The sequence below is a fragment of the Sciurus carolinensis genome, chromosome 8 (assembly GCF_902686445.1).
Source record: "Sciurus carolinensis chromosome 8, mSciCar1.2, whole genome shotgun sequence".
NCBI lineage: Eukaryota > Metazoa > Chordata > Mammalia > Rodentia > Sciuridae > Sciurus > Sciurus carolinensis.
In genome coordinates this window covers 81,555,625-81,569,097 of record NC_062220.1, presented here as the reverse complement: position 1 = coordinate 81,569,097, position 13,473 = coordinate 81,555,625, and the positions used below count along the sequence as shown (strand labels likewise).

Genomic DNA, 13,473 nt, shown 5'->3' with positions numbered 1-13,473 from the left:
ATGGAGATTCACCTATAAAGTTTCAAGGCCTTTGATTTTGTGTTATTTGTATGTTGTGTTGTCCGATGTCATGTTTTGTCTGTATCAAAACTGAGCGCTCCTAAAATTAAAATTTAAAAATGGATCCAGATACTTTTAATTCACGTGATTTAAAGGTTCAATTCAAATTGGGTAAACTAAGAAAAGTAAAATGTCTTGAAAATAACTTGCAAGTCTCTAGGTGGTCAAACTAATAAAATGTTGATGTTTATAAAATGTCTAACATCAATTTTTCTAGGACTTTCCTCCAACAAGAAAAAGTTGGCAAATACTGTTCAGGACACTTGTCTAATATCTTGGTTTTTTTTTTAAGAAAATAAGTGAATTAGAGTTAACATGTATGGGATTACTCAAATGTGTTTGTGGAGACATCTGATTAATTTACAAAGTTAAAATGCTAATTGTTAAATAACATCGAGTATTTTTAACTCCTTAAATTACATGGGGTAACATACTTAAACATTATTGGTGTTTTCATAGATTGGTAAATAAAAAGGGTTTACAATTACTTTGTGTCCTCACTAAACTTTAAAAAACAAGGTTACTAAGAGTTATGTCCTAACAAGTGGAATTCTATATACAAAGGGTCCCAAAAGTTTCAACTGTGTTTCAATTAGAGTACTATAAACAACAAAATATTTAATCTTATTAAAATAGAGTAATTTATCTAAATTCAGAAATTTCATAAGAGTTGTTTCAGAATGTGAATAAAAAGGGGTCAACAGGAAAGAGAAAATAAAGGTTCTGGGTATGGAAATATATTTAGTAAAAGGAAAAGGAAATGTTACTGGGTAAGAAAGTGCTTGTGTGATGAAATAAATGAGGGTCTAAGTAAGTGCTAAGAAAGTCTACGTAAGTAAAGGGCAAGTTTCAACAAGTTTGCATGTAACTAAGTTGGTTGTATGTATGTGAAACATTTAAAGCTATTTAAGGTTTTTCCTAAGGTGAAATACTAATGTTCTAATATAAACCAAAGTTTAATCTATATGATAAAATGACATGGTAAAATAACAAGGATTTCTTAGAAACACTAGTTTACTCTTAACTTTGTGTCTATTAAGTTTTATTCTTTAGAACAATTAGTCTTAAAAATAGGGGTTTATACAATTATGGTTAAGCAACTGTTAGAGTATTATACTACATTATAGAGTCTTAAATTTTTCTTTAAAAACTAAATTTGGTAAGAACCAATTTCTCACTAAATTTGAAATAACTCTAACCACAGGTATACCTTATAACCCACAAGGACAAGGTATTGTTGAACGTGCACATCTCACCCTCAAAAATACTCTTTATAAACAAAGAGGGGGAATAGGGGAGACCTTCAGGTCCCCTAAAGATAAACTTTCTCTTTGCCTCTTTATTTTTAAAAAAATTTAACTCTGGATAATGAGGGTCGCTGTGCCGCTGAGAGACATGGCAATCATAAACAACATGATAGAGTGACGGTAAAATGGAAGGATGTTCTTACAGGACAATGGAATGGCCCGGACCCAGTGCTTTACTGGAGCCGCGGCTCAGTTTGTGTGTTTCCACAGGATAAAACATCGCCTATTTGGGTTCCTGAGCGACTAACTCGACCAGTGCCAACGCTACCAACAAGTAACTCAGACTCCTGATGACCATGATGCTTGTAGCCTTTCCCCCCTTGAACTAACTTACAACCTCTTTTCAGTTTCTTAGGAGGAACAGTTCAATTATGTACCTTTCCACCTACCCCAGTTTGTGTGTTTCCCCCTTTTTATGTTTCTGCTAACTAACGAAACAACTGCTTCTCTCAATTATAATGCTTCTAGGTTCCCGCTGGCAGTCTTAATGTGTGTTCCTACCTTTCTACCAGTCCCAGTCTCTGTTACAGATGCGGAATTGCCAGTGTTACTATCAAGAGACAAGAGAGATTTTGGCATCACAGCGACTGTGGTCACTGCAATAGTGGTTTCTGCAACAGCAGCACTAGCAACTGCCATACCTACAGCAACAGCAGTCAATCACTTGGCCGAAAATACAGCTGCAGCCTTACAGACTAAAGAGACCCTAAACCAACATCTAACAGCAGGCTTACTCCTTGTAAATCAAAGAGTGGACTTACTACAAGAACAAGTGGATATCTTGCAAGAACTTTTGGGACTGGGATGTGTTTATCCTTTAAGAGCAGTGTGTGTCACCCCTATTGCTTATAATAACCTTAGCTCTGCAGCTATGTTATCTAAAAATCTCTGTCTACCTTATTGGTAATTGGTCATCTACGTTTGATAATTTAACCAGTCAGCTTTGAGTTGAAATACTCAGAGTCAATGCCACCAAGGTTCAAGTTGCATGGGTATCTGAGATGTTCTCTTTGTTATCTAAAGCCCTGGGATTGACAAAACAGTGGGCTGGAACAGTAGCTGTTCTGATTATTATCTGCTTAGGGATAGCCTATGTTATACGCAGCCAAATCAGAGCTCGCCAAGATGCCCGACATCATCGATGGGCTATAGTACAGGCTTTGACAGCCATTGAGACAGGCACATCCCCCCAAGTATGGCTAAGCATGCTGGACCAGTAGTCAAAGACGGGTAAGATCCGTGGAAATGCATACCAACCTAAGACAGGGTTCTGACGCCTGGAAGTCAGAATTCCAATGACGGGTAAGGATGTAATTTGCCATGGACAACCTAAGACAGGCATGGTCCCAAGTCATCTTTTCTTTATTTAAAGAATAAGGAGGAGATGTCAGGGGCAGGCTCTGAGGGCCCCAGAGCCGCACCGTGGCCTGATCTCTAAGATGGCACCTGGCAGCTTGCCAGACTTAGCTGCACTCATATACAAGTTTTAGGAAGTAACTCTGGTTGGCTGTTGTACATGAGACAATCCTGGTATCTGCCTGGAGACTGTTCCTTGATAGGCTGACTTTCCTGGTAGTCTACTCTCTGATAGGCTGATATTCTCAATATAAGTCTGAGACTTGCGGAATAAAGCCCTTTTTTTGGTTCCTATGATCAAGAAAAGCGTACACGTTGTGATTGCCCGCGGGCGGTGGGCGATCATATTCAAACTTTCAAATGCTACTCAGAAAGAGTCAGTACATGCTGTGTGAGTTGTACTACAAAAGACAAATTCTGAGTTTGGGAAGTCCAAATATTTTGTAAAAGATAAAAAGCTTGCCTGACCTTTTCTCCAGAAAGAAATATTTTTATTATACTAGAGAATAAGACAACCTCCCTTTCATCTGGAGCAACATGACCTTGATCTTACAAGCATCCTGGACACAAACATCCTGAAAAGATAGTCCAGAATAAAAGGCAGTCATTACTTCTTCTCATAAGCTATATAGAAACATGAGATCCATGAGTAATATCTACCAATAATGCTAAATGAAAAATCCAACAACAAAGATATATACCAGTTTAGAAGCTACACCAACAGAATTTTCTTTTGTATTATATTATTATCTGGTTTTGAATTGTATCTTTGTCTGGTTTTTGTATCAAGTTAATTTGAACTTTATAAAAGGAATAGAAAATCTTTCCACCTTCATTTATACTCCCAAACAGTTGATACAACATGGTATATATCTGTTCTTTTAAATGTCTAATAAAAACCACCAAAACAGAGCTCTAAGGACAGAGAGCAGGTAGGGTGCACATCTTTGATTACAGAACCTTGATTACAAGTTGTTTTGGTGTGGGTATGAGTGGCTACTCAAACTGTCTTGTGTTAATGTAGAATATTCAGAGTTAAAATGATTGGATTAGGAAAGATGTAATCTAATCAGTCCATCCTAGTTTGAATGACCTGACTGGGTGTAACCTGTATTGTGTGAGTTGTACTAGAAAAGAAAAATTCTGAGTGGGGCACGGTTGGAGGAGGTGGTCACTGAGGGAGTACCCTGGAAGAGTACATCTTTCCTGGGGTTTCTTCCCTCACACGAGCTCAGAAGCTTTCCTCCACTGTGCCCTTCTGCACTTCGGCCCTGGAGCAATGGAATTGGTCATTTATGGACTGAGATCTCTGAAACTGAGCCCTCCTCTAAGCTGTTCTTGTTGGATATTTGGGTTATAGTGACTAAAACAATTTTAAGTATTTCTTTGGCTAATTGTCTATTTAGGTCTTCTATCTCATTTGAATCAACTCAAGATAAAGTGTTCATAGAACACTCACCCATCTATATATTTTTTTAAAGCAGTACTAAGAATTAAACTCAGGGGTACTCCATCACTGAGCGACACCACCCCTCCTCTGTCACTTGTTTGGTTTTTTTTTTTTTTTTCTTCTTCAAATTTTGAGGCTGGCCTCAAACTTGCAATCTGCTTCAGCATTCCAAGTAGCTGGGATCCCAGGAGTACACCACCATACTCTACTTAATTTAGGTTTTTAATTTATTTATTAGCAAAACAATATCACAAAGTTACCTTGTCACTTTATAACCTCTACTGAAGGGTATGTTTCCATTCCCTACCCATTTGTTGCATGTTTTCATATTTTCCCTCTGAACTGCAAAAACTGATGTTATTGGTCTGTTCAAAGAACCAACTCTTGTGTTAATCAGATTGTAATCATATGGCACATGAGTGACAAATCCCCTTTCCTCTTACCTCCATCTGTCATGGTGGGGATCTTGAATTACTACAGGATATACTGTATACTTTTTCTCTAGAGCAAGGAGGTAAATTGCAAGCCATGAGCCAAACCTGGCCCACCATCTGTTTTTTATAAATAAATTTTTGTTGGAAACCAGCTATACCCATTTGCTTACAAATTTACCTATAGAGTCTTTCTCACCAACACAACAGAGATGTTCAATTATGGGAAAGCAAAGCATTTACCATCTGCTTCTTCATGGGAAAAGTTGGCTAACCCCTGCTCTACAGTCAAGACATAATCATGATAGAAGTCCTCTATACATGGTTCACTTTATAAATTATTTCACAGAATTTTAAACACTTCTATCAGTATTACATCGGAGTGTGTGGGGAGTGGAAGAGGTTCCAATTGACCATCTCGTCTACATTTAATCCTGTCACTGATCATGGACACTGTGTTTTTTATATTTGTTGAACCTCTGTTTATAATTTCTCTGGGTTAAAATGGATGTGTCATTCCCTACTTGACTATAGCTTCCTCGTTTTTCAATGATTGCACTGATTTTGTTCCCTTTTAGTTACTCATCAGTTCAATTTCATCTGATGGTTAAATTCCTGGCATTTTTCAAATTATCTGGTTCAGTATTTCCAGGAACATAAATATATTTTTCTTAACTTGACATTCAACGTACAGTCATCTCTTGGTGTTCACAGGAACTGGTTTCAGGATCGCCTTCCCACCACCATGAGATATCAAAATCTGTAGAGGCTGAAGTTCTTTATAAAAACAAAAAATGACATACTCTCTGGGTATAACCTATATACTTTCTCCCTGTACTTTAACATCTAGATTACTTATAATATCTAATACAATGTAAATGTTATATAAACAGTTGTTATGCTGTATTGTTTAGGGAACAATGATAAGAAAAACATTTGTACAATTCAGTACAGGTACAATTTAAAAAAATATTCCATCTGTACTGGGAAACCTGCTGATATCAACTTAATTTTGGATGAGAGAGGAAGTAAAAAAAATATATGAGCTATCCTCACCTTTTCCTGTAGATTACAAAGCATAAAACTATCAGATTCCATTTTTATATGAAGGCAAAAAGACAAAAACAAAACAAAAACTTGTGTCCAATATATACTGGGTAGCTCCAGGATTGACAGGCTCTCCAAGTCAGGTAATAAGGGCTTGGACAAAATAAGATTATAAATTTTGTATACAATTTGTTTTTAAACAATTTCTCAGCATCTGAGAGTGAAGCCAGAAATTGACCTTGAGCAACAAAATGAGGGTTTCTTTCCTAAACACAGTAATTTTGATTCTTTGTGTGGGGGGAAGATGGACTGTTAATGAGAAAAGTTTTGTTGTTGATTATGAGTCTTATCAAAAAGCTCTTTGGGCAAGGTCTCGGCATACTACAGTTGTTAATTTTTTTTTTAAAGTATAAAATGCTTCTCTCTCTCTCTCTCTCTCTCGCTCTCTCTCAATTTTTCACACAGTTCAACAATGAAAGAGAAAAAAAAATAATAAAGGAGAGAAAAAAACCTTTATTACCAGGTCATAAGCCTTCAAACCAATTTTTTTTTACAAGGAAAATACAAATTTGAGAAATTAAATTTACTATATTTGTCGTATTTTCAAAAACAAGGCAGGTATATATACTCCAAAAATGCAGTATTTTTGTGTTTAATCCCAATATCATCATACATGCAATAGTAGAAGATCTCAGGGAAACAGAATTTAAAATAATTATCTTAGATTTATTTCACTATACTTTGAAAATAAGAGAAAAGGAAAGAAATACTTGTTTAGGTAGCTCACCAATTACAGTCAACTCTCATCTCTGGTTTTTAAATTAAGCCATTTAAAGGGACTAAAGATCATTTTAAAAACTGTTCACAGTGTTACCGAGAGCGATTTTAATTAAAAACACCCTAGCAGATGGTTCCATCCATTTTTAAAGGGAGAACACTAAAAGGATTTCAACTTAGATGCATACACTTCTCATGACCCAAACCACAGCTTTAATAGTTCACAAATGTTAGTTTCTCTAGTACATACATTAGTATAGTCTCAGAACTGAAACACCATATCAAAGGCACCTGTTTGGTTTGTCAAACATTCCAATTTGTGCTTGAAGTGTTTCATAATTAAGTTGATAAATTCTTTCTTCTTTTTCTGTTTTTCTTCCTATTCTCTACTTCTCATTTTACACACACACACACACACACACACACACACACATACACGCACACACACAGCATTACATAAATATTGAACAAAATGGGGAAAAATATACACTGAGAGAAGAAAGCTAAATTTCATGAATTAGTTAAATAAGTTAAAGCTCCTGGAATGTGATTTGCTTGAAGAGGAAGAGGAGTAGCCGCAGTAGCAGCTGCCCAGTGTTACCAATGGGGAAGCAAAGAGGCAACCCAAAAGCCTGAAAGACCTGTGGCCTTTGGAAAGGAATAGAGCCCTTTACAGCAATCAAAGTCTCAAGTCTATGCCACGTGAAGCTGCAGTATTCCAGAATGACCCTGCAAATGTGATCAGGACGTCCTACACTGAGTAATTAACCATAAAATTAATCCAGAACCTACATGAGATCCTGACTAAATGAGGGGAAAAACACACTAGCGGGACATTGGTTCAACTCAGTAGAGACTTTTTACAGGAACAGCACACTTTGATAACATTTTAAAAATGAACACAGAGCCTGAAGTGGTAGTGTCTGCCTATAATTCCAGTGACTCAGGAGACTGAGGCAGGAGGATCACAAGTTTGAGGTCAGCCTGGGCAACATAGCAAGACTCTCTCTCAAAATCAAAAAGAAAAACTAAATAAAGAAAAAGAACTGGAATATGTTTTAGTGCCCCTGGGTTCGATTCCCAGTACCAAAAACAAACAAATAAAATCAGTCTCAAGAGAACTATAGTTGGTAGAACAATCTAAATGAAAGTATTGACTATCTCTGAAATAACTAATAAAAGACTAAAAACCACAACAAAAAGACCGGTCATCATAAAACTTATTTTTAAAGAACCAAAAAACTTTGAGAGGTTGAGATGAGATTACTGAAATTAAACTAGTGGAATATCTATAAGGGAATCCTTGTACACCATTGGTGAAACTATATCTTTGTACTGACATTATGCAAAACAGTATGGCAGTTATTCAGAAAACTAAAAATGGAACTACCATAGGATCCAGAAAACTCATTCCGAAAGACATGAAATCAGTAATAGCAAAGAGATATCTGCAGTCCCCAGGTTCATGGCAACACTAAGCATAATTGTCAAGACATATAATCAAACTTCCATGTCCATGAATACATAAGAATTTTTTTAAAAAAAAAGTGGTAAATACATGCAATGGAATAAATACTATTCAGTTTTTAAGAGGAAGGAAATCATGGATTTGCAGTAACAGTGATGGACCTAGAGGACATTATGTTAAGTGAAATAAGGCACTAAAAGACAAACACTACATGAGTTTACTTATAAATAGAGTATGACAAAGTGGAATGCAGATGTAAACAGAGTAAACTGGTGGTTACCAGAGGTGGGGGGATAGGCAAAGTGTCAAGTGACCCAAAACTCCAATTGGATGGAAGGAATAACTTAAGAAATCTATTGTACATTATTGGTGAATAATAATTACAGTTAACAACAAAATACTGTATTTTTGAAAATTGCTAAGACTTCAAATGCTCTCACCACATAAAATACTGTGTTAGGTAATACTTAGGCTAAATAGCTTAATTTAGTCATTCCACAATGTATACATATATCAAAACATCAAGTTGTATACAATAAATACAATTTTTATTTACCAATTAAAATAAATGAAATCTTTAAAATAAAAAAAAATCTTGAAGTTTTAGGGGCAAAGGTAGATTTCTGTTATTCTTTTGAAATGATATATATATATATATAAGATGGATTGATGTATGGTAGAAAGCTAGATAAACAATAGATATGTGAGAAAATGCAACAAAATATTAATTATAGAATCTAGGTGATAGGCATGCACATAACTATGATTATTTCAATTTTGCTATATGTTTGAAGATTTTATGATAAATTATTGGGGGAAATGTATCAAATGCATTTTGTATCATATTAGACACCACTGTCATTGTTGCTCCCAACAACCTCATAATAGAACAGCAATGGTTAACACATCATCATACTTAAATTTTGTCAAGTACTTTAAAATAGTATTTTACATATATTAACCAGTTTACTCCTTCTAACTAGTTATGTAATGTATATAACATATCATCCTGGTACTATCATTATCCTGTTTTACAGATGATAAAACTAAGTCATAGGACAGATAGCTAGCTTGTCCATAGCCAAATTACACAGCTGGTAAGTAAGTGGTAGAAGCTGAAATCTGAACCTACATAACCTGAGATTTTTTTTTCTTTATCATAAACTACATGGAAAAAAAAAAAAAAGGTTAGTAAACTCAAAATAATACCATCCCCACTACCACAATTAAAGGGTAAAAAACAACATGAAATAATGGTAAAAAAAAAAAAGGAGGGGGGACTTAGAGATCAGAATAAATGATTTTTGATGAGAAAGAGGTTACATCTATGAACAGTTAAAATAATTTAAAAGCCTTGAGAGCAAAAATATCATTCCTAGAACCACAGAACCTAGAGCAGAGCCTGCTAAGAAATTAACAATCAGAGGAAATCCAAAGAAGGTATAGGGAGGAAACAAATTCTGGCGTTTTTAGGGTAAATTTGATGTATAATCATGACAAGAAAAAAGGTAGGTAATATATTTAATGAAAACATGAAGTAACCATAAAATGTATGGCATGTAAAAGAAATTGGTACTTTTCTATGCATGTTTGACAATATAGATATACATCTAATATATACATATTAAATATATAATTACACTTATATGTAAATAGTCACAAATTAATATGTGTTTATATAGAGATTGGCATCTATACACTCACACACAGAAAGGTAGAATTAGTTGATAGAAGGAAAACTTTAAATGCTGAATGCCAAATTGTTTTCTCTAGAAAGTGAACCTATAGTTTGCCTTTTAAAAATTATTTTATATTAATTTTCTTGAGTATATTTTCTTCTTTTGCATTGTAACCAATAAACATATAATAAATCATGAAATTGAAAATAAAATTGATATAAATAAGAAATATCTATAAAATATCATTTACTATTTTAAGTAATAAATATTCTAAAAAGCAAAAAAAAAAAAATGACAAGTTGAAGGCAAGGGAGAAAGAATTAGATGAAGAGAAAAAACTTGAAGTAAAAGAAGTAGAAATATGCCTGTTGAAAGATTTAAGTTTGAGCAATGATTGATAACAGCTGAAAGTTAAGACAGGTTATTATTTTAACTAAGTGTTTTAAAATGTCATTAGTTACATATAAAATAGTTGTAATAAAAAAGCAATTATTAGCAAATTAACCATCAGGAATTTTTATCAGAAAAGAATAAAATTGAGATGTAATTAATTATCTCAGTTATTTATGTCCATGAAATAAAAATTAACTACTTAGCTTCAGCCACTAGAATTACAGAGATAGCATCCTAAGAAGCAATCAGCCACTTCTTTAAACTCAATCATAATCCCAAATATACTAAATAGAAACCAATACCACATCTTTCAAAGATTAGAAAACTAAGAATATATTTTTCTCCAAAGGTAAATGATAAATGAGTGAATGAAACTTACCTCTTTAAGTCCCTTCAAGGATCAGAAATCATAAATCTATAAAAATACCTGTTTTTTATGGAAATCCTTCAGGGCCGTTTCATAGCCTTCCTCCAGTCTATTGAAGGCTATTCCGACATCTGTAGTCCACCATATTTGTGAGCTGGTCAGCGCAACCTGAGCTGGGAAATCAAAAATCCACAGTTCCCTAGGTGTTTCTTCATAGGCCACTATGGCTTCCGTGATAGACTGACGCACTGTTTCTTGCATGGTCCGTTCAAGCTGCAGAAGCCAAGTTTCCACCTTCAGAAACAAATGGAAATGTGTAACATAGGGTTAACTATGGAAGGAGGACCATTGTGTCTTCCCACCAATCCTAGGCCATGTGACAAGTAGGACCTTGTATGGATTCATTTTAAAGCCAAGTAGAAAGCTACAGAGGAAAAGTTGAACAAATGATCAAATGATCGACGAATGATTTTCCTATGTGAGCCTGTCTTCTCACACTGATATACTTCACTGCATATTACATACCAGCTGCCCAATAGCTTTCCACAGCCTAAACAGAGCATGAGTTCTCTATTATTCACTTTCTAGCTTTGAAGACTAAGAAGTTCGAGACCAAGAATCTCCCCTTAACCCAACAGTGTTTTGAGAAACTAAATGCAATACCACCTACAGAGGTCTGAGTCACATTCAAGAGTTTTGGAGATAATGGAAAACTGATTTTTAAAAAAATTATCTTCTGATCATTGTTAAAATCTCCTGAAAATTCTCTAATATCTTCATTGTTCTTAGTCTTAAACCAAAGTAATTTTAGCAAGTATCTTAATTATATTTCCTAGTGGTTCTAATCTTCACACTTGTCAAAAATAAAACAGCAAGAGAACATAAAAGATAGGACAACTTCTGACTTGTGAAAATTAATCTTTTTAAAAATTTTCAAGTTTATTTTGTTCCCACAAATATATCTTAGTTTTCCACCCTGTTCAAATGCACTGTTAGGAATACATGTATCTGTTTTCATTTGCAAAAATCACATAAGTAAAAGGATTCATATACTATTTGCAAGTGATTGAGTACAGGAAAAAAAAAAAGACTATAAAAAATAAATTCCAAGAACCATGTGACATGCTGAAGATTTTTACAACTGATTTCTTCCCCTTCCCCTGTGAAGATGGAAGCAGCATTCCTAGAACCTCTTCTTTTGAGCAGTGGGGAGGCTGATGAGCTAGCCACTTTCTTCCGTAAGGGAAAAGGAAGCATCACCCCGGCCATGGCCCCAACCTCTCTTATTAGCTGGGCTTTGTTAACAGGTGAGTTCACAGTCCCTGATCTTATCAACAGGGTCCTGTATCTGCTTTAATCACTAAGTACAACTCCTAAGGACACCAGATAACACGTACTGCCAGTAAATCAATCATTATATGAGCAGCTCCTATATACCGTGACCCATGTCCTCAATATAGCCACCTGTGCACAAGAACTTTCCAGTCCATTTGGGAAGACCAAATACACATGAAAATCAAAATATCAGCTTGTGTTCAGATGACTACACCAGCAATGCTGATCAGAACGAAGCTCTGATGAGGTGTTTGCTACATCCTTTCCTTTTTAATACTTCATAACCTTCTGTGCAACCTTCTATGGCAACAATTGCTACCTTCCATTATTAAACTTTATGTATACATACATTTCCTCAATGAGCCAAGGAGTTCTCAATGACAAGGGTTATGTCTTATTCATTTCTGGGTCCCTAAAATTCTACCTTAGCATCCAATACACAGTAGGTATTCTGTAAACATTTGTCAAATAAATAGAAGAAATTGAGAGGAAACAACTATAAAAATGTACAAGGTTTAAAAAGATCAAGTGAAAAGCATCTTTCTATAAAACAAAGGCAATTAGTGAATGCAGTACATGATCAAGTCTCTAGCATAAATTGCTTATATAGAATAAATTAGAGCACCATAAAAACTTTCAATATCAAGAGTTCCTGCTAGTGACAACTACATCTATCAGTTGGACTCTCCCCTCTGGGCACCATGCCAGGAGATGAACAGTTTGCTGGGGAGGGAGCAGACAGCAGCACACTTTTTGTCAAGATAGTTTATGGTGACTTTTTCTAATCATTATAATAATATCCTAAAAAGCCCAAGAGATCAAAAAATATATTTTAATCAAAGTATTCTACCATCTGCTTCCCCTTCATTTGGCAGGATTTTTCTGGTACAATATTAAAAGGCAACAGAGAAGAGTAAATGAAACACTTATAAAATAAGCTTGCAGTCACATTCTTGCAAAGAACACTTTATAAGGAACTCCCTGTCCCAACCCAAACAGTTCTCTGACACAGCCTATTCCCTAGGTTACTCTGTGGGTTAACCCAAGATACACAAGAGTCATCAGAAAAAGATGCAATTCCCCTAAATCATCTGCATAAAAAAAGTTCAGTCATACATTATAACGAGGCATTCTTGTGGATAACTGCTAAGGGTATTTTTGAGGTATTTGTCTGTAACAGTAAAAAGTACTGTTACCTCTGTGCACACAACTCAATCAGCCTTATTTATGAGCAGTCATTTACAACATTCACATCAGAATTCTAAACCACAAAGCCTCTTTAAAACCCACCCCACCTCAGGGTGCTGCTTCACCCTAAGCCTTTCTGTATTCTCTGAGCAATGTTAGAGCACAGCATGCTTTTCAGAAGGCCAAGTCACTGGACTATATTTGCTATTAATTCTGGGGTTCTGTCATTCCATTTGTGATAGTTCATTCTGTCTAATTCAACTCCTAGGATCTCTGACACACTGCTGGGTGCTAAAATCAAATGAGTAGACATCAGGAAGCACGGGACAGTAGCCCTTTCTCACACTAGACATGAGTAAACAGGAATCTCACAACTCAAGACCAGCCAGAGCCTGATTTGATATGAGTTGTTTTTTTCTTGTTTAGTTTAACTCCCCTAGCATACAAAACCTCATAATCAAATCTTACATGGTTTATACCCAAAGGACTTAAACTCAGCATGCTACAGTGATGCAGTCACATCAATGTTTATAGCAGCTCAATTCACAATAGCTAGATTGTGGGACCAACCTAGGTGTCGTTCAATAGATGAATGGATAAAGAAACTGTGGTATA

The 13,473-nt window shown here is 35.2% G+C and overlaps 1 protein-coding gene across 1 annotated transcript in view; it reads right to left on the bottom strand.

Annotated features, from left to right (window-relative positions):
- Positions 1–13,473, bottom strand: part of Dnah11 (dynein axonemal heavy chain 11) — a 332,397-nt gene that overhangs the window by 215,313 nt on the left and 103,611 nt on the right. Inside the window, 1 exon segment of the mRNA XM_047562330.1 lies at positions 10,396–10,629. Within this exon segment, the coding sequence (XP_047418286.1) occupies positions 10,396–10,629 (234 nt within the window).